Raw genomic sequence first — 24621 nt, 5'->3', positions numbered from 1 at the left:
ACTTCTGGGTCTGTAATATTTATCTACACTGGATTCAAATACCACACAAAAAGTACATCAGCCAAAGGCACACAAATGTAAGGAAACATTGAGAGCTTAAGTACATGCATCAGGAAGTCCTAAAAAGTGAAATTTGGGCACCTCCACTGGAAAAACTGAATACTGCAGTTGGAAAATGAGGAATAACTATGGGTGGGCAAGAAAAGGAATTACATGAAGAAGGCTTGTTAAATCATGTGGGGAGGGGCCTTTAGTTATAGCTAGTTTAATTGAAATTGTATGATGCTGATAGCCAATCGGTTGCTTGACACTAATTAAATGGAAGCTGAATCTGTAGCCATGACTGACTTTTGAATGTTAATTTTACTTCACTGAGCTTCTTATTTTACTTCTTATTCAGCTTGTAAATCAAGTTCAGACACACTGTATATCCACCCACTTACTTGCACACCAACTAAGCACATACATACTGATATGTAGAGAAAAGGATAATCTAAGATCGTCATTTCTATTTTAATACTCCTGGGAAGCACTTAGCAGCTTCCTGAGGAATGCTCTGCACAGCCATGAGGTGACACTGAAATATGCTTTCAGTCTAAGCATTCTTTCGTATTTAGGAGGCAGAGGCCCAGGCTGAGTCCCTGAGCAGTAGACTTGAGCAGCTCTTTAATTAAATGTTTATACTGATAGATTCACTGTCAGCGGTTTGGGTTCATTTTGTATCAAGCTGCACAGGTTGCTTGGTGTTGTAAATTCATGAGTCTTGGAAACGGACACTTTCCTAGTAGGAAGGGTAATCCTTTCAGGGAGTGAAAAACCAGAGCCAAGTGAGGTGCCATCATTTGGTGATCAGAGTGGAGGTTCTGCCCCTATGCATGTGAACCTGGCTTTTGCACTGTAAGTGGGCATTTCTCAGTGTTCCCCCCTCGGAGTGCAGCCTGAGAACTGGCTTAACGGCAGGGCTGAAGGAGTCTCACAGGTGCAAGTCAGCAGGGAGGGAGCAAAGGGAGAAGGAGATGGCAGAACCATGGCAGAGGGCGTGACCAGAGTGCGCTATTCTCCAGCCGCTGTTGGGGTAGCTCTTTGTCGACATACGTGTCTGCGTATAATGTAGAACAGCCCTGGTAATGCTGGAAGTTGTGCAGAGGACTCATCCAGCCCACAGCCAGTCTCACTGTGGAGCTGTGCAGGTGATGTAAAACCGTCATGGCTGCTCCTTCTGCTAGTCATGCCAAAAATGCTGAACTCATGTTTCCATGTGAGTGAGCTTTCTCAGATGCTTCCTGGCAGTGCAAGAATCCAGATTTTGCTGACTCTCCCTGCTCTGTCCTCCCTGACCTGCTCTTCCATTCTGCATGCTGTCAGGAACTCAGCCTCAAAACTTCTGGTGAGCCAAAATCTTTGCAGAGCAGAGCTCCTACACAGATTCTTTGCATGTCTTCACAGTTATGTTTGTGTAATTAATTACTGATTACTCATGTGACTCCAGAATTGTATAGCTATAGCACAGATTCTAGTGCTCGAAGGATGTGCAGTGGGAATTCTGTAATGTTAAGCATTTTTAGAGCATTTGAGGACGCTTGCCCTGTGAGCATATAGCAGTAATTCTGTTTGACGGATATGTACTTCACACTTTCAATAAAATACTGAAAATGGTAAGTGCAGCTGAGGACAAACAGATGATATTTATTGTAAATTTATTTTTAATCCTGAAAGATATTCGGGGCTGGTGCTCCCTCTGGTGGTTAAAAATACTCCTTCAGTAAAGAATTGGATTTTCCCCTCTGTCTTCACGAATGTAACACTGATCCAATTACAATTCTGTAACTTGTTCAGAAGAGTGTGGAGGGAAACATAGTGACTTGAGAGTGCTACTCAGGTCGCACAGTAGTGTTCCCCCCTTAATTACTGGTCTAACACCTTGAAGTCAATTCACTTGAGCACTCGCAGCTGCATCAGCTGAAGGAACAAATACAGAGCCTGCATTCACCTCTCATGTGGCTTGGGCTAGGTCACGCTGGAGCATCAATGTGTGAGGAATGTTTTGGATGGTGGGTTTTGTTAACAATTGTACCTAGGTCTCAAGCTAATTTCTTTCAAAAGTAATGTTTCAGACTTTCTCAGTCTGAGGATAAGAGAAAAACAGAAAAGAGTGCTGAATTGTCAGGCCCTATTTCTGTCTTTTTGGAAACTGCATCCTCAGTTTGCATCTTGAAGCTTTGCCACATGTGCCCTTGGTGGTGTTTCGGTTCAATGAACGTTAAATTTTGGGAAGAGGAAAGCATGAGAGAGAAGGTTTGAACTTACAACAATGTTGGAGTCAGCAGCAACACCGTTCTGAAGATGGCTCTCTGGCAAGGTCAAGCATTAGTTGGCTCCCAGCTCAGTCCCTCTTGCAGCAAAGGCACAGCTGAGAAGCTCTGGTGGATGAACTCCAGCAACCCCCATTGTGCTGGTGTGAGAAGCTGCTCTTGCTGCTGTTCCACCCAGTGTCCTGTGCTGCTATGTCCCCCTCACATCAGTTTTTGCAGCTGTCTGGCCACCTGATGAACTCCTCAGCTCACCGAGGCCAGAGCAAGCACACTCCCTAAAGAAAAGTGAGTAAATTTAGTGAGCTGAACTCGTGCGGTGAAGGCTGAGGGAGTCGTACCAGCTGGCATAGAGAAGTAGGCACCATCCCTTTAAAAGGCATAGGATGAGAAGAGCCCCCTTTGCTGGGTAGATCAGCTCAGCTGCCCTTTGACATCTCTTCCTAAGACTGGTTTTTATGCCTTTTCAGCTGAAGGGCAGGCATGTATCTGTCCTGCCGTCTCAGCTGCAGAGTGATTGCTGGTAGAGGCAAATGAAGTGTCTTTCAAATGGCTTTGAGAAGTTCTGCACATTGTTATTCACCACGTGCCTGAGTCTCTGGAGAGCCTGAGAACATTATATTTGTACAGGCCCAGACACCCTGTGAGCCCACACTTCTGGAAACAGTTGATTTATATCCATGTTACCAGTCTCTTAAGTCTAAAATCTCCCGGTCCAGCAGTCCCTAGGCAAAATAACAGGGGAAATAATTTATAATGGGGTGGTGTTTATTTCCTCCCCCTTAGCACTTAATTTATTACAGCTGAATCTTCTGAAACTACTTACTTCATGTGACTTTCTTGCTTAGCAATCTGCACTTGTTCCATATGTCAAACAGCATTGCACAGCTAATTTGGATGGGTATGTGCCAGAAAAAATACCAGCCTATGCAGTTACACTCTTAACAGGTTTGCCTCTGTTTAGAAGTCCATTCAAATGCTTTTAACTTGAACTATCTAATGCAAAGGCATTTGGATGCATTTCACAAAAGCTGGCCTAACACAGGCATCTTGCTCATTAAATGAGTGCAGCAACAACTGAGCACTTGCTGTCTTTTTATGTAACACCTCTGCATTTTCAGCAGGTGATTCGCAGAATATTCATTTTTGTGAACTGAGAAATGAATTCTCCTTTGTGCTTTCTGTCAGTTTGCATTGAATCAGCAGAGGTACATATGACTTGGTTACATCTGTTTTAATTTTTGAGTCTCATGAATTGATTTGTAAGAAGCAGAAGCTCTTTCAATATTGCTTGCCAAGATTTTGCAGCTGTGAATATTGGAACTTGAATAATACATATTCCTTGCGGTCAGAGTCTAATGCTCTTCACGCATCACAGCTAGAAATGTCAGTGCTGAGCGAAAAGTAAGTGGGGTAGCAGTGGTGATCTGGTGCTTGCCAATTTATGTAGTGTGGATGCTTAATGAGTTGCAGCATAAATGCAGTGCAAACACTAGCTGTTTGGTTGGAACATTGAGTGAAGAAAGGAACTGAGCAGGCAAGCAGGGAAAGGATGCTGCTCAAGTACTTCCTGCAATGCAAGGCATCTTCAGGACATTCTTATATTTGTACTGCACAGCATAATAATTGATAGCTTCATCTAAACTTAAAGTTCCAAATAAGCCACTTTGTGTAGGGAAGCAGCAGTACAAATGTTGCTACCTCGGTGACCTCTGTGGGCTAATCTATGCAGTGACATTAGGACACATGGAGCTCTGTATTCACATGACTTTATAGCTTCTAGATGGTAGGGTTTCTGTACTCTCTTGTTCAGTTGTAGATACTTTGAGACTGATAGAATTTTGCTGTAATTTAGCGTAGTTTCACTCGTGCCAAAAAGATGTCTCTTGGTGGAAGCTGGCACTAAGTGGAGCAGGAATATTGAAGTAAAACCTTGGTTCATTAGCACTGCTTCTTTCCTTACAGTTTCTGTCACGCACGTTTTCTAAGACTGTTACACAAAAAGGCAGTGTGACACCTGGACTAAAGAAAGGGGCTGGAACTCAGGAGACACCCCTAAGGTCTGTTACTGGGTCTTGGTGGAATAGGTTGTTCTAACTTCTCTGAGTTGTTGTGGATGGCGTGGAGGAGGAAGGTCCCATTAACGGTGTAGCCTGAGACTGCGCAAGTTCGGGCTACTTACCCAATACTTACTTTGGACTACGTACTCCCAACTTGCTTTGCAGTGAAATGAAATGAGAAGGCAGACTAGAGGGAGAAGTGTAAACAGTGTCCATGCTCCCCTGTTAGAACAAGCGGCCAAGGTGGCAGGTTGCATGCAGAGAGGGATCTGGCAGCTCTCATACGTGCAGTCACCTTCATGTTTCGTTACTTCCCTCTGGCAAATCACAGGCAAAAACATGAGCTGAGTTCCAGTATGAGAAACCATGAGTCTGCAGTATTTGGGATGGTACAAGCCCCCACATACTCAGGAGTTACGTTCTCCAGGCCTTTGAATATCCAGTAGCTTGACTAGATGTCCAGAAGTCCTGGAAAAATTGCCAGTTAGTTTGCTCATTGGCTTAACAGTTCAAGTCAGTAAAATAAAATGTTTCTAGGGAAACCTGGATGTATCTTAGCTTGAAGTGACTCGATATCGTCTCAGCTCTGCTCCTGCAGCTAGGTTTTGCCCCTCGGACAGGGCAGCCTGGGATGTTGAAGACAGCCTTGAGAGAGTTTACTGAAGTTGCCTTGGAAGCCCAAGTTTTTATTTATTTCAAACCTTGAGTTAACCTCCTTGGCAAGCTGGAGTGGCCATTACCTTAGTGAGCGATTTACAGGCACGTTAAGGCTCTTTTACAGTGCCAGAACAGTCTTAAGGGAGCCTTAGACTAAGCGAAAATCTGATCTGTAAACTTCAGTATTATCTTCCCTTAAGAGCGGAGGGAAGACTATTTCTCTGTGTTGCAGGGTGCAGTGGTTCAGTGTGTTGAAATCCTCAGATGGACAGAACTCCTGAGTGCAGAAAGCATTAGTCATGTTACACATGACTCATTTCTCAGTGGGTGTCAAAGTAATTTTCTTCTCATTTGGACATGTTGTGCTTTCTTTCAGCAATGGAAAACCCTGTTCTATGTACTTGAGCGTCTTCTCCCTCCTTAGTCCAACTCCCAGCAGGTCATGAGAGCAAGTGCCCAGGGTTTGGTGTGAAATCCTGCTCTGAAGTGACACAACATCTGATTTTGTAGAAATACACTTGTTCCTGCAGTGCTAATTAGCCATCTGAAGTACGAGTTTAAGAACCTCAGTAATGTATTTAACATTTCAGATAGCCTTCAGGTTTTTAATTACTTCAACACTTATTCAGAGGCCTGGATCCTGATACATTCTTCCTCAAAATATTCTTCAAAACAGTTTTAGAACTTGGACATTTTACCTCACAGCTGACCTAGCAATATATTTCTTCAGCTGTTCTGCTGCTTACTTGGTTTTGCTGTGTTTTGTGGTCTAACACACTAACTCAGATTTGGGTTACTAGCAAACTTTATTCTCAAACCATGACAAAGAATACTGGGGAGTAAATAGAGGAGGTCATGCCATTTCAGCACTTCAAGGAAAAACTGATTGTTTGCCTCAGAAAGTACCTTTTTGTTGAAAAAAATATTTTTGTGGGAGGAAGGAGAGGAGAAACAGCAGGAGAGTTTATCCTGGTAGGGAATTTTAATAAATAAAAGTTATTTTTGTTTCAGTTTCTCATGCTCTTATCATCTTAGTTATAGTTTTCTCCCCTCCTTCCTCCTTGGCCCTGCTCTTGTTACCCATCACCCACTTCTCCTGTCCCTTGTCTCTTCATCTTCTTAACAAAATCCCAGCCAAGGAGCTAAAAACCAACATCACCCCAGTAACAAATCTTCCAGTTCCTCTCGTCTTCCAAGACTGTAACTAGCACCACGTCCGTGATTCATAAGTTTCCTCTGCCTGCATATCATAACCTTTTCTTTGCAAGGTGCCTATTGTACCTACCTCAGGAGCACGCTTTCCAAAACTGATGTTCTTCTTTTGTGTGCTCAGTCCTCAGCTGACTGCTGCAAGTTACCAGCGTATTGCTGGGAATCTTTGTCCTGAGCAAACAGAAGAGTTTTTTGCTATTCACCATCCTAAAATCCAATTACTAAATAGTTTGTTGTTAGTATAGCAATCCTACCTCTCACAGTTTTGGTGAAAATACTTAAATCTTTGCATAGCTTCATTTTGTGTGTTTTGAATCTTGTTGGTTTTATTTTCTTATTGGTATCCTTTAAAAATTGGTCTGTGTTTTGAGCTTCTAAAAGAGGTGCCATGTTTTTTAGCTGCTGTCCAAACTTGCATACCTTTTCCTTTTTGCAGCTGTTCACTAATGTTTTATTCATTCAATATTCTCACATTTTTGGACAATATTAAATGTTTCTCCCTGTTTTGTACCACACCTTGAAAGGACAATTTCCTACATGGAAGTTTTGGGTTTTGCTTGATTTGCTTGATTTGCTATTTTCTGGCTTTGACATGCATAATTCTTTTTCCCTCTCCCCTATGTGTAGATTTTGCAGCCTTTATGAACTGTTCATCTTGGTTTCACTGGGAGTCCAAGTATAGTGAATGTATGGTAACTGCAATATTGATCTAGAGTGTGGATGGATTTTCTGCCTCTAGATTTCTTTGATTTAAATACATTTGGGGTTGTAGGGAGATGGACAGCACAGAAAACAGATGTCCCATACATTAAAGAAGAACCTAAAGGACGACACATACAATCTCTGTGTTCAGCTTCTTGGGAAGATCCTGTATCTTCAAGCACTCTGTCTCTGAACCACCCTGAAATTCCAAGACCAAGTGACAAGCCTGGTCTCCAAAATCTGCTGTTGTGAATGATATATAAGAAGAGGAATGGTATTAGCCATTCATACAGTAGTGACTGAATAGTGATATTTGTGGGTTTCAGGAATTTAATTGCTGATATGGGGTGTTAGGTTTTCTACCAGGATTTAGTGTTATCTCTGAAGGAATGCAGATAGGTCTTACTAGAGGGAAAATGGCCTTCCTGATCCCACGGGTATAAACATGCCGTGAAGAGTGCTATCCAGGGAGACAGAAAAAAGGTTTTACTGGCATTCAAAGAGTGCTTTTCTGTTATGCCACACTCATGTTCTGCCAATCTATTATTGAACCAGAAATATTTCTTTGTTTATAATAATCCTTTCTTCAAATACTAATGTAAAATGTTTGCTGTCATGTGTAGTTTCTTACCACCTAACAGGTTTCTTGAGCAGAGAAACAGGGGATATGTGGGTTGCTTGAAGAAGCAGCTTCAGTTATTTAATTGCTAATGAGTTTTCTTCTTCCACAGGGAGAAAGAGGCTTGCCAGGACTACAGGGTGTGATTGGGTTTCCTGGAATGCAAGGACCTGAAGGTCCCCCTGGGCCACCAGGGCTTAAGGTAAGAACTTAAGCTTTAGTATTTAAAACACTCAGATTTCCCTAAATTGTTGTCCCTGGGAAAGACAAAGCTATCTCTTTTCCTTTGCAGGGTGATACTGGAGAACCAGGACTACCAGGAACAAAGGGAACAAGAGTGAGTTCTAACTTACTTTTTTTTTGCAATTCTGATGTCTATGGGTTTATATGTCTTTAACTCTCCTTGGCTGCCTTCAAGTGCAAGATGGGGTTAGTCTCTTTGAGTTAAATCAATGACATCCCCTTGTGCTGCACAATGATTTCAAAAGTCTTGCTTTTGCCTTTGAAGTTCTTTCTGCACTGGGCAGTCAGTGCCTTTGTCCATTTGCATTTTCACCTGGTACTTACCACTGCATCAACAGCACTGGTTTTAATATGCCTTTGATATTTTTCTGACATACCAAGAAGCTTTTTCCAGCTTGAATATGAACCAACCTTATTACTTCATGCAAAATTCTCCTTTATGTTTGCCATCTAACCTCCCTGAAGCGCTCTAGCAGAGACGCTGACACACCCATGAGCATATACATGTTAAAAATATGCGTAAGGTGCAGAGCTGAATTAAAGACAGGGACAAAGATCTCTTGACTTTGATAGAAGAGGCTCTGAATATGTCTGTAACCTTCCTGTTGTCATTTCTCTTTAATGTGGCACCTATGTAACACTTATTTTAGCACATTATATTATCCAGGGCCATGTCTTTTCAGGTTTTGTGAGGTGCCAATCCCATTCTAAGCATTTTCACATTTCATAATATAATGATGAAAGAGGATTCAAATGACTTGACCAGTAATGATGCATACATTTTCAGCTATACTCTTCTGTCCACAGATTTTCAAAATACTGTCTCAGTGTTGTTTGCCATTTGCCTACAGTTGCTGCAGCACATAACTGCAGTTGTTGAGCTATTACAGAGAGGGTATTCTGCTAGATCAAGAGATTCTTATTTCAGTCCATGGTGTTCATGATACCCTGGGGTATCCAAAGTGTTAATGTAAATTCTCAGCTCCTGGCAAATGTGGTTTTGTGCTACAGTGCAAGTAGACTGTTCTAGCAATTATAAAGTTCTGGAAGATGCAAATATGCTATCTGAGCACAGGATTCCCATACATCTTTTCTGCTTCATAATACATGTATTAGGAAATACTGCATGAATATATAAGCTGGTAGAATGAAAATGATGCGCCAAGTCAAACTCCCGATTCATTATACTGAAATACTGTTCAAGGAGAAAGGGTTATCTCAACCCCATAGTTTTTTTGATAATGAGGATGTATTGATACACTGATGTGGAGTATGAAACAGAGAAGCATCTTTACAGTGCATTAACATCCTCTTCTGCTATGACGAGGTGCCTGCAGTAAATTTCATTTTGGGAGTGATGGGTGTGAGAAGACAGAACCTCTGCATTCTTTTTTACCTGTACGTAAGGCTGTGGTCCAGTTCCTGTTGAAGGAAATCCATATTGCTGCTTAAAAAGATAAAGAAATATAGAAAGTTGCTTTCAGTTATTGATTACTAAGGTGCCATGTTTGAGAGGTTTTGAAGACTAGAGCTATTTTGTCAAGGAACTTTAAAATAAACTGTTACTTGGTTTTTGACTGTCACTGCTGGAGATGTGACTTGGACTACAGCTTGTCCTTGCTGTTTTGTGAATTTGTCATTTCAGTTTATGTTTTTGTCAATTGCAGGGCCCCCCAGGAGCATCAGGCTTTCCAGGAAACCCAGGCCTTCCTGTATGTATGAAGTTTATGTATTTTTACAAAGTACATCAAAGTTTTAAGTGTGACATCTGACCTGGACTATTGCTAATACTGCTATTTTCTTTCTTTTCATGTAGGGCATTCCTGGACAAGATGGCCCTCCTGGTCCACCTGGCATTCCAGGGTGTAATGGCACAAAGGTGACATTTACATATATTTATAACAGCATCTCTTGTGTTGAAATAAAAACATCCCTCAAGCATATGTTCCCTAAATAAAACCAATTTCTCTCTTTCTCCTTAGGGTGAAAGAGGTCCAGTAGGTCCCCCAGGTTTACCAGGACTGACTGGGAGCATAGTAAGTAGATTCTTGCATGCTTGATTCACTTATTTCAACCCTGATTCTTGAAATGCAAATATAACTATATGAAATGATACAGAGTATAAGATGTAAAATATAAAACACTGAGGACCAATAACATCAAATATGTCTTTTTTCACAGGGACCCCCAGGACCTCCAGGAATGAAGGTACATTTTGCTCTAAGTATGTTCTAACAGTAAGAATTAGGGTGAACTCTACACCCTCTAAGACTAGCAGTTCTTACTTAAGGACTGAAAAAATGTACCACCATGTTTCACTTTGTACCCTGTTCTGCAGTCCCACTAAATAAAGACAGTGGGGCGACCTCCAATTAATAACGATTGAACACATGAGTTGTTCCATGCAGGCCTTGAAAGTGTAAGTATTACAGAGATTACAACAGAAATAAGTAGTACATATCATTAATTATGTATAAACAGTGTGGTGCCCACCTAATTGTGTATAAAGTTTTATACAGATTTTGTGATTCAAACATTTGTTTTGATATTGACATTTCATTTATCTAAATAGTTTCACACAGATAATGTTTGTGGAAGAAGGTCATATAGCCTAAAGTATGAGAACCATCCAACACATACTAAACAGTTTTCATAAAGAAAAAATTAAACTACATAGGTATCTGAGTGTGTTTTGTGAGCTGGAGAATGAAATATTGAATGTTAACGGAAAGCTTTTGCTTTTTAAAATTAACAGATATAATTTGGAATTGTAAGCTAAACATAAGTCCCAATGTAATCTCAGATTTGTAATGACCTGACTACCTGAAGCTGTAAAATTCCCTTTTCTCTTTCTTTCACATGGGAAGAACTGACTTAGTCTATTCACTGACGTGCTCAAATATGTGTCCCCTAGGCATGTATGCATGGGTACACAACTCCTGAAATAAAATCACTTACTATATTGCAATTTTGTACAAAAATGCAGGGGAAATGGGATCTTTTGCTATCAAAAAAGAGAGACATAAAGAAGTGGATAATGATCAGAATAGTTTTCTGAAGCAAGACAAAATGGATTCCTGTTTTGAAGAAAAAGGATGCCATAAATGGCTTTTATGTCAAAATTAGGTATAAGACTGAATATCTCAGCCTGGAAAAGAGATTGTGAGGTTACACTTCTCTCAGCAGCCAGGGCAGATTCTCCAGTTATGTGGTGACCCTGTCTGAAGTAGTGATAGATTTGGTGGGAAAAATCTTTCTGATTACCCATTAAAGTATAGGAAATCAGGATATGAAAGAAGATTTCCTACTGGAATCTCTTCAGGTGACTTTAAAGGTTTGACAATTAGGGTCTTCACTTTTAATATCTCTTGCTATGTTTCAACTGAATTAAAAGAAGTAAGATGACTTTTTTTTAAGTCAGCTTTCCAAATGATTCTTTGCATAGCTCCAACTTCCCTCTCATTGCAGTATTAGTGGTTTTGAATGTATTTGAATGGATGTTCAAGTATTATTCATTTTCTTTTCTTGTTATAGGGAGATCCAGGTGAAGTGATTGGTCTTTTACCTCCTAGTGTGCTAAAAGGTGATAAAGGCTTTCCTGGCCAACCTGGACTACCTGTAAGTCCAAATGATGTTTGAATAGCAGTGAGCTTCAATTAAAATTATATCAGTATCATGAAATTACCAAGCAAGTATCGCTTTTTAATTATGCCATTTTAATTTTTCATAGGGTCCACCTGGAACTCCAGGGTTTCAGGGACCAATGGGGCCACAGGGGCCTCCAGGAGAACCAGTAAGTTTCCTCTCATGCCGATCTGCACTTTACTTATAGAGCTTTATTATAGGAAAGTTCTACAAGGTGTGTATAGCCAGTGTTTGTTGGGGTTTGGGAAAGACAACCTGTGGTTCCAGGCTTCATGTTTAGCCTCCTGGACTCTACCATGGCAGGAACGACTACGTAACATAGGTTTTCAATACCAGCTGCTCCTACAGTCATCTACTCTTGCAGGCTTGGAGGACATTTTTGTGTGGGAAGAGCTGTAATATTTATTCCTCCTTTCCCCTCTTCTCCCACTGATTTTATAGAAAATAAACTACAAACCTAGCAGCCAGATCTAAATCAAAATGTTTGCTGAGGTTGTTCCTATGGGCAGCCACAGTAAGCAGTACGGTGGAAAACAGGATATGAACTGTCTGTTATTATAGTAATTTATTTTGTCAATTATAGTAATTGACAAATGCTGAAGGCATTTCAGCTATTTGGCATTTTGAGAGGTCTAACAGACACCTAGTATCTTCTCTTCCTGCACTGGATGCAGGTAACACTAGCAGCAATCAGTTATTGCCATCTGGTCTACCCCATGATTCTGGCCATGAAAACGAGCTGTGTGAGATCTCTTATCCTTCTCAGGAAAACTGACAGTGATGTAAAGGAAAGCGATTGTACAGTTTAGTCAGTATTTGCACTTGCTGATGTGAAAAAGAACAATTTTAATGAAAGAAAGGTGAGGACTAATATTTAGCATGCAAGACTGGGAAAAAAAAAAGTCCTCAATAAAGTAATTTTACAGCACAGACGTTTTTGATTGTCTCTTGTCTAGATGCTGATTAGGTCCAACACTCTTAACTGCAAAACAAGGTCTGATGAGATATCTTAGAGACAGATTCTGTTTGTTTATATTTTTTGTTCTAAGTTGTGAGTACTGCACAGTAGCAGACTTTACATCTTGGTTTAATGGGAAAAATTGCATTTTTTACTATCTTTATAGAATAACACATTATTCTACCTAGTGTAATATATACATATATATGCAAAAATGTATTGTTTTGTAGGGTCCCCCTGGGCCACCAGGACTCCCAGGCGAAAAGGTAAGGCTCTGTTTATTATAAAGATGAGTCTATTTGTTTATTTATTTGGCACACCAGATCCCAAAAAATCAGGAAACTTATAGTTCTAAAGGAGTGGGGGTTTTACACTCTGGGATCTATTTTTATGTCTTAATGGGCATCATAAAGAGATTTTTAACACGTTTTTAATGTTTTTTTCAATTTTGTTTAGATCTGTTATCTCACTTGATCAAATCAGTAGTAATTACAGCATTCTATGGTTATTTGAACTTATCTTAAAATGTTAAATATGTCACAAAAATGTTGAAAAAAGGAGAACACTGACAATAAAATTATCTGATAAATTTAATTCTGTCTGTTTTTTTCAAGAATTGGTGTGACACAGGGCTTAAAAAAAGCAGCAGGGGATTAGGACATCATATGTATTTGTTTCACACATGCATTTAAAAGACACATTCTGTCTTTTGTAGCCTCTCTTAACTTCTCCCGTGTACAAAATACCTTCATATGAATGTATAGTTGTATACATGCATGCACGCTGAGAAAAATTGACTAAGTATGTGTGCTTTGTATTTTCAGGGCTACATGGGCTTGGGCTTTCAGGGTCCCAAAGGTGAAAAGGTAGGTCTCTGAAAAACTTCTCGAGGACAACTGTCAGAAATATTTTTGATATTTTGTTTTAAATAAATGAACTGTTGGAATCAATCAATGGAGAAAAGCAGCACTGTAATTTTTGGAAGACTTGAGTAAAGCTGTAATTTACACCTAAATGAACAAAGTTCACGAACGGTTAGAGTTTGTTCATGATGGTGCTATATCTGACATTAATTTAGGTTGTTACCTGGTTTTCCAGCTGTGACCAGTACTGACTACTTTAGTTTGCAGTAGGCAGGTCTGGAAGTATTTACTCTGTATATTGGAACTCATTGTGTTATTTAATTGAAATTGATTTAGTTCTGAGGCATGAGATTTAATGTGTTGTCCAGAATTATCAGAATTAGTTGTGGTAGGACCCTTGAGGGCCTGTTTTGGTAGTGTATACTTTTAAAGCATATCTTTCAGTTGTCACCTTTTACTGTGTTTTGACTCAACCAGGAGCAGTTTTCAGAGCACGCAGACTGGTTTACTTTTGAATGACAGTGAGCCAAAAGATGTGCTCCAGGATCCCATTTATTGTCTTAACCAACATCAAATGGGAAGTAAAACATGTTAGGTTTAATCTGTTACCGCTCCCACTGAGAGGTCTAGGCTAAAGTGCTTTATGTTGTGTTTTCAGGAGCCAATAAATGCATGCAGTCATGGGTTATTCAGTAAATTGATAGTGTGTCTGAGCCTTTCCCCAGAAGCTTCTCATGAGTGTCATTGACAGAGGCCTTTTGGAGTATAAGTGTTACTTAGGTGCGTTTATTTAATCCACCGCCTTATTTATGTATTTTGAGCCACACTGTTCCTGATGGATAGAATCTTTTGTGGCATGACACGCTGTTGCAATTAACTTGTTATCATAAAATTGCTTGAAAAATGTTGGTCATAGAAGCGTATGGAGATTTCCTGGACTCCTCAGATTTGTCTTTAGCAAAAAATTAATGGTATTGCTATGCGTTATGGCCTGATAGAAATGTATCAAGCTTTTTTGGAGCTGTTTTACTTTAAAAGATTTTGCATTATATGAGGAGATGAGGTTCTGACCTGGCCATGGACACATACATACTAAAAAAGTATGATCCACAGTTATCATCTGGGAAGTTGGCCTTTACATAATGTTGTAAAGCTAATGGAACACTATAAGCCTGGACTGACATTTTCCTTTAGGCATCAACTTTCTGCAGCTGAACTCTTTCCTCCTAATCTCCGTCCTCCTTAAAGGAGGCGCTAAAAAACTTCTCTGCTATCACAATACTGATATTCAGCATTAATCAATCTTCACCCTAACAGGAAATGCAGGGATCTTTCTTCAGGGCAGTCTCTATCTGTCACCGATTGTACAGTTGTGTTCCCTATCTGTGTGTAACCTATGTGGTTACATACAGTTGTGTATGTAACCCTTTCTCTGACTGATTTTGCCGAAATAAGAATTTTAAAAGAAACATTCATTTAGCTATATTTTTAAAAATGAGTTGTGGTTCTCTTTAATGTTATTGGTCTTAGTAATGTTTGTTCTCAGTGTCGGTACCATTTTCAATGGACTATCCTGGATTTGGTGTTGACAGGGAGAACAAGGAGTAAGGGGCCCCCCAGGACCCCCAGGACCAGCACCACATATGAAAGAAAAAGGGACTGAAGTCATAAAGGGAGAAAAGGTGAGACCTTAAATAATTAATCTTGTTGTAGTCTTCATTAAAATATGATCAATAGGAATTAACAAACAAAAGTAAAACAGAAAGAAAAAAGTCACGTACAGCCAAATTTTTAAAAATTTCTCCCGTTTTACTTCATAAATGAATTTTGATTGTCTTTCTAGAAGTTTCTCTGAAAAATATATGGTAAAGGTTAAATGCATAAATAATGTCATAAGTAACACAGACAGCAGAGGACTTTCTTGAGGAAGGAGGACTGATAAGCATAGTTCTGTAAACAACAAATATTCTAAAAATTTGAATTAAGTAGCTTATACTGGATTATCATATACAGAATCACATTCATGAAATCTGAGTGCTAATGAATTTTTCTATTACTGAATTAAGCAATCTAAGCAATATATACTAGTATAATAAACTAGCTCAATGGATTCACATTTTGTGTTTGTCTAACTTCTTGCATATCATACTATTAGGCATAGTTCTTGAAGCAGAGAACAGGGTTAAATGTGCTTCTGCTAACATGAAAAATTAAATGATTTGCAACATAAGTAATAATGGTTAAGGTTTTGTCTACTAATCTACATTTTCTTAATGATTTCATTAGGGTGATCCAGGTGAAAAGGGTGAACAGGGAGCCCCCGTGAGTATTGTGTAGATTTTTTTTTATTACTATAAAAATTGTAAAGAATCTGATAATGTCCCTAAGTATAGCTGTTTGACAAAAGCAAATTTCCTTTAGAATTTGGCAGTATTTTTGATCTGGTGTGTATTTATTTTCCAGGGATTGCCAGGTTCAGGTTTCAGAGGAGAAAAGGGTGAACCTGGGAAGCCTGGTCCACGTGTAAGTATGCTCAATTTTATCAGTATCATAATTACAGTCATTGTTTCCGTAAGATAATTAAACTTAGTAACAATTAGTGAAACAGCAAATTTGGTATATTTCAAGCAAACAGGTTTTGCTGTTGGACAGGTGTACAAGTCAAAGTAGTAATAACATACAGTAATGACATGCTTTCAGATAAAGACACCTAACAGTAGCTTGCAGTGCTGAAGGCAAAGGCAAGACTCACTCACTTTGATCCCAACTGAAGCAACATGAAGTCATTCCAGAACAGAAGAAGCAAAGAAAAACAAGTCGCTCTGTAAGAGTGACTTTAGCTACATGGAATGTGTTGAATGTATTTCATATACTCGTATGTGCAATCTACAAAATAAGCTTGCTTAGCCTAAAGGTACTGTTTCTTACAAAGGGAGCAAAAAATATAGATGACTGAGATAAGTTCACGTGCTACTTTCTAGCCTGACTGTAGAAGCTTGAGGACATAAGGTCTGCTATATTTGCCTAGTCTGACCGATACCATAATCTCATAACTTTCGTAGCTGAGCTGGTAGCAAAAATATACGTTTTCTACATGCAAACGTATCTAAAGTATTGTTTCTTAAATTGTGGGTCTTCATAAACTTGGAAAAAGTACCAGCACATCTGTAGGCATTGAATTGTACTTCAGTCTGAAAAAGAGATAATCTCCCTCTCTACTGTACTACAAGGTCAAATGTTCTGTTATCTTTTCAGTAAAGATACATGATAGGATTATCTTTGCTATCATGTATGTATTTTTACTCTTACAGTAAATGAGGGCTTGAAAACTGGAAGAATGGAGAAATGTTGGCCTAGAGCTTGTTGAGGAAACCAGAGCATTTTGAATTGTTCAAAAATACAGCTTTCAGCTTCTAAAGACTTCCCTGAATACATTTTTTAAGATATTTTATATATAATTGTTCCTGTTCAAGGGAATCATAGCTACTTCTGAAATTAAGATAAGGCTTGGAAGGTGAACAGATGTTAAGATCTGATATTCTAGTTTCATGGAATGAAACCGTATGATTAATTCCAATCACAGGGTACATTTGAAGACTCTCCTGACTTTACAGATCATAATTCTAATTGATCATTAAAAATTACTTGTAACCCTTTTTTATAAAATACCATAGCTGCACACTTTGGTGCCTGTTCATGTTTGTTGTATCATTTTTATACTTCAGTTACATTATTTTAGACAGATTTTTTTGACCTAAACTGATAGGATAATTTTTTAGACTGAATTGCATACACTGTTACTTTGCGTATTAAGTGTATACATTTTCTTGGGTTTATGGGAAATATTCATATTACTTATGATACGCGTACAATCTAAGCACTGTGACACCAACTAAAAGCCAGTTTCCAGTGGATTAGGCTACAAGCCTAGGTGCCAGTCCCTTCATGGTCCATAAGAAGAGGAAGGGAATGCTGAAAAGTAGCTTAATCCATCTAGATAATTTATCATCTGCCTGTTAATTATCTTAAGGAAATCTAATCCCCTCTTAAGATAACACAGTGGTCTAATAGTGAATCATTTTGTTCTGGAGAAGGGAGTCTTGGATTCTAGGTTATCATCTGCCTTGTGATTTGAAATTGTAACTCTCACTTTAGAGGAAGTGGTTTTTCCCACTAGATTACCATGCGATCTGATATGGGACCACTCTCCAAGCCCTCTGCTGAAACTGAGCCATTGAATGCCTAGAATAAGTGTTTTGTGAGGCAGGAGACTATATATGTAGGAAGGGATTGCTATGAAGGGAAAAGTTTCTGGGTCTGGTTCCAGTTTCCTGTGCTGTTGATATATTTGTCTTAAAGCCTCCTTGACTGGGAAATCTGTATGTTATTCCTGGATCTGGGAACAAATTTGCAGAATTTTATTTAATTTTGCAGCTTGCAGGATGTTAAGTAATGTAAGTACTAGGCAGTCACTATTTGCCTACTTTATACCCTGTGCACTGTTGGCTGCGTTAGCATGCTTCAATTAATGCATTATAATAGTGATTGTTTTGTTCTAGTGTTTCACCCACCGTGTTTAGACATTGCATGTATGTGGCCATCTATTTAAGCAGAGTGGATCTTGGTGTTTTACAGGGAAAGCCTGGAAAAGATGGTGAACCAGGACCAAAAGGAGAACCTGTATGTATTTTACTGAATTTCCAGTGCTGTTTCTTACATTCAAAGCAAAGAACTGTCTGTGTATTACAAAACGGTTGAAATTTTCTAGCCATCTGAATTGTTTGCTTGATGTTGTTGCTTTCTGTGAATTAGTGACTATTTGAAAATTTAAAACTTAGATGCTGCCAGGGCTAAGATGCAACTATATTTGTCTTTGCTGGTTTTTCTGTCTTCTACACACAGGGTTTGCCCGGTGGGTATGGGGTTCCAGGACGACCCGGGGAGCCTGGTGCAAAGGTGCGTAGTAGCGGCCTTTGAATCCCATCACACAGAATGTGGAGTTAAGAGCTTGTATGGCATGTTCATAGATGTGCAGTAAAGCAACAAATGGACATAAAGCCATATTAAATGAACGTTACTAAGTTGTGAAGTCATCACTCATTGACTGGGAAAAGTCAAAATTAAGGTAGCATAGGTATCCTTGGTTTACATATCTTATATGAATTGGTTAATGCAAGCTTTATTTTCACAAGCTCTTTGCCCAGCCAGTATATGTACAAGTGTACTTTACGAAAAATTCCAGTTTCTCTTTATGTAGTATAAGGCAGTACAGGCATGCAAGCTAACTACTTGCTGCTTATTGTAATGGCCTGGGTACTTATCATTTGGAATTTGTATGAATCTGCATCAAGGTGTTAATTTGCTAAGGAAATCCTACTTTGTGGAGAAGAAAATCTGATCTGGATTTAAAATGTAAATTGTATTTTGATTCAGGGTGACAAAGGTGATCGAGGTTTTCCAGGACCTCCAGGAAGAGTAAGTAAAATAAATTCTTGTTTTGTTTTAAACTTCAGTGAAAATATAAATTTTGTGAAATTCAAAGTGCTCAAACAGTGAGGAAAAAAAGAAAACCTATGCATGTTCTGATCTCATTATAATCAGTCATATCCTCAGTTTTTCTTAATGGAAACAGAATTTAGATACGGGTCTTTAAGTATATTTGAAATTTGGGAAAGGAGCTCTCAAGGGAAATGATTTTCAAATATTTTCAACTATGCAAATGATAGGTATTGTTAATCATACAAAATATCCAAAAGAAAGTTTGAAAGAGTAAGTCTGTCAGCTTTACAGTCTGTAAGTTTTTGAACACTTCAAATAAAAAATAGCATTAGTCAGCAACAGTTAGATCATTGATGGTCCTGCTTCCCCAACATGGAGGAAAATTCCCAGCATCTGCTGATTTGATTTGAAAAACTGTGCATACTTCCTGAATATTTTATTGTAAATGTTAGTATCCTATATGTCAAGCTTGTATCAATGTTGGCAGAAATTGCGAGAACAGAATATTTTAATATTTATGTTAAATAGAAACCTAATGGGTCAGCGCTTAGACCACGCTGAGGTTTCTTGGCATCTTTCTTGTTCAGAAAGGTGCTATAAAGCTCTCCACTTAATGCTACTACTGATTTGAAGGAATTTTGTCAGAATAAGAAATACTTTTTTCTCTGGTAGCTCCTCAACAGCTATAACCCTCCCACGGCAGTTGTTATGTATCAGTGAAATTGCAATTATAACCAAAACTGCTCAAAATTGTTATTACAAAACAAAATGGCCTCTGTACCATCAGGTCAACACAAGGGAGATGCAAATGAAGGCACAGTTGTATGTTTCTAGTGTCCTAGTCTTTGTCCTGTGATTCAGGTTATAGATCCTGGACCAATAGATACCTTTGGTGAAAAAGGAGAGCCTGGAGTTTCAGGTTTGCCTGGACTGAAAGGCCAAAAAGGTGAAAAAGGTATGTATTTTTTCTTGTCTTTTTGATTGAGTTATGCTTTTCGTTTTCTTATTAAAGTAAGTTCAGGTTGTACAATCTGTGAGCTCAGGAGCTCTATGTGACAGTGAAATGTTTCAGTTATTAATTGCTTTCAGGTTATTACTATTTGTGGCAGTTTGTAGGATGCCTCTGCTCATCATAAATAACACTGGCTTTCATTTATAGATTGGAGAAAGATAGATTGGGATCTGTTTTTATGGCAGTTAAATAATCCAGTGAGATTATTTAAGAAAGATGGAAACCAACACAAGCATAAAGAAAGTAACAATGCAGAGTCTTGAGACTACTGTTAAAAAGTCAGTAGCTAAATTTTAGTCTTAAAATTGGCTTGCATAATTTACAAAATTCTTCAGTAAACAGAGTAAATCGAGCAGTCCCTTTCCCAGTTTCACCATTACAGACTTCACCTTATTGAAGAAATATCAGTGGAGAATATGGCACACAGCAGGGCCTTTTCCCTAAATGTATTGTTTGCAGGTATCTATAGATTATTTAACTTAACCTTTGCTTCAGGGCATACTAGCTTGTAATGTGTACTTAAATAACATATGCTAAAACTTCACTGATGTTGGCATTGCTGACTTAATCACCTAAATGAAAACTTCTCTTTCGAAAGGTTTCCCTGGTATACAAGGAATTCCAGGACCTCCAGGTATGAATTCATGGCCACTGATGTTCACTTTTTTCCTGTGTTGTTCTTGGGTGAAGAGTACTGAGAGGTGTTCTCCTTAGCTGCTGCCAGTTACTGCCTTGACTTACAGAACACCCAGGCAGTGGTCTCTGCAGGGGTCCAATCACACCTGCAGATGACTTTTCTCATCTTTTTGATGTGATCTGGCCTTGCTCTTTGTGTACAGTCCTGATAACTTCCTGCTTAAATGAAGAAGTAGTGTGCACAGGTCATCAGTGAGAGCGCAGAGAGCATGGCTCCATTGGGCAAGAAGAGCTGTAAAATGTGAATATGTGCATATGTACCTATGTATGTAATATGTACATATGTTATATGTAAAGAGTTTGTTTTTCTCTCACTTCAGCTCTGTATGGGTTTTCATAATTTTAATAAAACTAGGTTTGCAGGGAGAAATAATATTTATTAGATCAAAGTAATTCCTGAAGGGTTTCTGCTTTTTTTTGGCTATGTCATTTGATCTAATAGAAATTATTTCTTTTGCCTGCAAATGTTGCCTTTTTCATAGTCTTAGCATCTTCACATCTGTGACAACACTACTATTCTGTGTGTATGTACATGTGTTTGAACTAAACTGTGATATTTGCTTTTTAAAAATCAAGCAAATCATCTGTGGAAACCTGACTTTGGCACATGATGATACTATTATTACCTCCTTTGCTCACATTTTCTATCTTGACAGTGAGCTAAGTAAGGAATTAATGAGAGCCAGGGTCAGATAGTTTCTAGGAAATTTTTCACAGTTTAGGGAGGAGAAACTATATAATGCAGGCTGTAATAGTCCCTAAAGAATTCTGTGTGACAAGACAAGAAGAATGGTAGCTCTTAGTCTGTCATTACCCTACAGAAATTGAGATTTGTGTGACTTCAATATCTTCCTGCAATGTTGCAGAAGGCTCAAAATGGTTTAGCGATCAAGTCTTATGGTTAGTTGTGAACTGAAGTAGCTCATTAAAGTATGAAGACGTGTGTGCGACTATACCAATAGCTAAAAGCAGATCTTAAGTGGTTTTTTTTCTAGGTGTTTAACTGCTTCTCTTTATTAGCTGTTTGCTTATTAATCTTACCACCAGTTTTGGTTTTAGCATTCCTGAAATCTGCTAGCATCTGCTAGTATTGAATACTTATTTACTAAAGTTCTTAGGTACACTGTCTCTTTCTAAGTGTGTTAAAGGTTTGGTTTATTACAAGATAAGGAAGTATGTAATAGTTTCTAAGTGTAATATATAAATTCTTGTGTCACCACTCTTGACTACCCAACAAAAGTTGATTCAACTAAATCTCAAAAAGGCACTTAGTACAGACTATATGTATTTGTGTAGGGACCTAACCAAAGTGACTTACTTTGAGCTGTAGTGAGTATATAATCTCAATTTTACACAAAACACCAACAGTGAAAAAACAGTCCTTTTTTATTTTGCAGTAACATTTCTTCAATTCTCTCTGAAACGTAATGGGAGCTAACATGTTGATAATGTTACTGTCTTTTCACTTGTCACTTTTTCATGTATGTTTTACTCTGTCCAAAGGTCGACCACTTCCAGACAGGATAGGATCTCCAGGTGTCCCTGGAGAGAGAGGCGAAAAAGGTGAAAAGGGTTCTCCAGGGTTTGCTTTACCTGGACCCCCTGGAAGAGATGGTTTCCCAGGTCCCCCGGGGTTGCCTGGCCCACCAGGTCCTCCAGGCAAAACAGGTAGGTAAAGCACTCGGTTGCTTTCACAGTGGAGACTCCATAATGCGCATTGAATGCAATAAAAAAGAAAAAAAGAGACTAGATTATAAAAGCTATAATCAGAATCCATATGCATTGTGGAAGAAACATATCTGAGTTGTTAATGGACTGAGTAAACACTTTCCTGCAGTGCAACAAGCTGCTTGTTTCCTTACTCGGACAAGGATTCTTTGCTAAATAAATGTTTTTAAAATTTCTTCAAAAGTTTGTTAAAATAATTGACATTAATACACACTGGTTTCCCCTGTGTCCTAATGTTCCAACCTAGATATATTTGTAGATCTTCAATTAAAAAAATAACAGATATTTATATTGTTCTTGGCATAAAAGATGGCTGTTCACTGTCACAATTTACAAGTCAGCAGTACTAATCTATGTAACAGTTTGAATGGGTGTAAGAACTGCAGACTGAAATACTAGTCTGCCAGAAGTTTTTATTGTAAAATGAAATTATCTTACAGGAGAATGTGGTCAACAAATGCTTTATGGAGGTAAATGAAAAACTAGTAATGATGTGACAGATGCATATTAGTAGTAATGAGAAACAGCATTATACAGCTGTGTATAATTAGATTCTGATAAAGCATTTTTAAAGAGAAAAATGTTTTGGTTTTACTCTGCAATGAAGAAATGAAAAAAGTACATATGAAAGTGGTCCAAGCTTGATAGCTCTTTCCAGCTGATGTTTCAACTCTTTTGTTGAAAGAAAACTTTTGCTGTTGTTGATACTGATACAGTGAGTTAAAGTGTCATTTCAACATGAAGAATGATTTCCCTTTTACAGTAGTTTAGGTAGGCTAAAACTATTGAAAGGGACATTATTCTCTATGGAATTCCTAAACCAAAAATACTTTGTTCAAAAACGATTGATGTTACCTAGTTGTTGCTTTGTTTGCCAATGAAGCAATACAAAATCCAGCACCTAGAATACAGAATTAAATAGCTAAAACTTACCTTGCCCTACAAGTAAGAGCAATTCCTGTTTTTCATACATGTTTCTGTCACTGCTTAATTCCGCTCCTTCCCCAGACACTTCTTTAGCTTTCTTCAAATGCATAATGGGAAACAATTTGTTTTCATTTAATTGTTGTTTGCCAAACATTTTGACTACTGGCTTTGTCCAAACTGATGTCATACTGTATTGGGTCAGAACCTGTCATCAAACAGAACAAGCATAATTTGTATTCTCATATTAAGCCTGCTAAATAAATGTTGTTTATTATCTATTTCAGTTCCCAACATACGAAGTTTTTTGTTTTCAGAAAGTTTGATCAGTGTGAAGAGGTTAAATAGATGTTAACAAGATGTTTGTGACCTAGAAATTTTCCTAAAACATTGAAAACAAAAGACAGGGTACAAAAATCTCTACTTACTTAATTTATTCAGTACGTCAATATTTTCTATTCTCTTCAGGGCCAAACCAGCCACTTTTCACCAACAGTACTTTTCTTAGCCAAAACTTAACATAAAAGTAGATTTTATGTGAAAGTTGTTAGCAGCCTTACTGTGGCAGAGCCTGTCTTTTTCTGTGTAATTCTTGGGGTTTCTTAAGCAGTATGTATGAAATCAGAATACAGAATCCCAGGTGAATTTTTCAAAGTGAATCAAATAGAAAAGTTAAATGCTATCCTGACATATTAGTCTTCATAGATACATTCAGCTGGGACATTCATAAATGTAGCCCTATAGTGGAAACTTGTGTTTGTCAAACAATATTCTTTATTGCATTTCCATTACAGATGGAATTGATCAATGCCAGCAGGGAGAACCTGGTGCACCAGGTAGTCCTGGACTTCCAGGAAGAGATGGATTTCCAGGAGAGATGGGGGAGAAAGGTAATACTATTCTAAAGTGATTGCTTTCTAATGCTTGTACACTGGAGCTTGGGTATGTAAAGAGGCTGAGCAAGTTAGGCTGGATCTGGTGAAAGTGTTCTTAAAGTTAGTTAAACAAATAGTTCATGGAAATGGAAGATGTTTCTTGAGTCTTGGTGAGTAAAAGAGGGATACTGTGTATTGAGTTGTGCAACACAGACTTCACTTACATTTCATTCAGCCTACACATTGGTGGAAAGTGATAAAGGATCACACAGGGCTCGCAGGGTTGAAACAGGAGCTGGGAAGAAAGAGTTGAATATAGCCCCACTAAGTGTAAATTGAACTGTTTATGGGAGTTTAAGATGTGAATTCTGAGATTAAGAATTAGGGAGAGGCAGATGAGTTAGGAATGGAAATGGTTTATGAATCATTGCCATGGGTATGATTGAAGCTAAAATTGTAACACCTATAAATAGGACTGTCGACCATGTGTTTTTGCAGCATTGACTAAATGGACATATAAAAAAATAAGCTGCACTCGTTTACACAGTGGTTGATCCTTCCTCATCTCATTTGGCTCACTGCTTTGCTAAAACTACAAAGCTGCAGTGACTATGGAGGT

The 24621-nt window shown here is 38.4% G+C and overlaps 1 protein-coding gene across 2 annotated transcripts in view; it reads left to right on the top strand.

The window, feature by feature from the left end:
* Positions 1–24621, top strand: part of COL4A1 (collagen type IV alpha 1 chain) — a 125817-nt gene that overhangs the window by 63550 nt on the left and 37646 nt on the right. For both annotated transcript variants that reach the window (XM_080375526.1, XM_080375527.1), the window contains exons 3-22: positions 7672–7761; positions 7852–7896; positions 9470–9514; positions 9619–9681; positions 9785–9838; positions 9984–10010; positions 11337–11420; positions 11533–11595; positions 12636–12671; positions 13230–13271; positions 14861–14950; positions 15555–15590; positions 15732–15791; positions 17904–17948; positions 18171–18224; positions 18702–18743; positions 19629–19722; positions 20378–20413; positions 21979–22143; positions 23922–24017. In XM_080375526.1, the coding sequence (XP_080231652.1) occupies positions 7672–7761; positions 7852–7896; positions 9470–9514; positions 9619–9681; positions 9785–9838; positions 9984–10010; positions 11337–11420; positions 11533–11595; positions 12636–12671; positions 13230–13271; positions 14861–14950; positions 15555–15590; positions 15732–15791; positions 17904–17948; positions 18171–18224; positions 18702–18743; positions 19629–19722; positions 20378–20413; positions 21979–22143; positions 23922–24017 (1267 nt within the window). The remainder of the gene's footprint in view (positions 1–7671; positions 7762–7851; positions 7897–9469; positions 9515–9618; positions 9682–9784; positions 9839–9983; positions 10011–11336; positions 11421–11532; positions 11596–12635; positions 12672–13229; positions 13272–14860; positions 14951–15554; positions 15591–15731; positions 15792–17903; positions 17949–18170; positions 18225–18701; positions 18744–19628; positions 19723–20377; positions 20414–21978; positions 22144–23921; positions 24018–24621) is intronic.

Source organism: Falco punctatus (genome assembly GCF_963210335.1).
Source record: "Falco punctatus genome assembly, chromosome: 2".
NCBI lineage: Eukaryota > Metazoa > Chordata > Aves > Falconiformes > Falconidae > Falco > Falco punctatus.
This window is presented reverse-complemented; position numbering and strand designations above follow the sequence as displayed.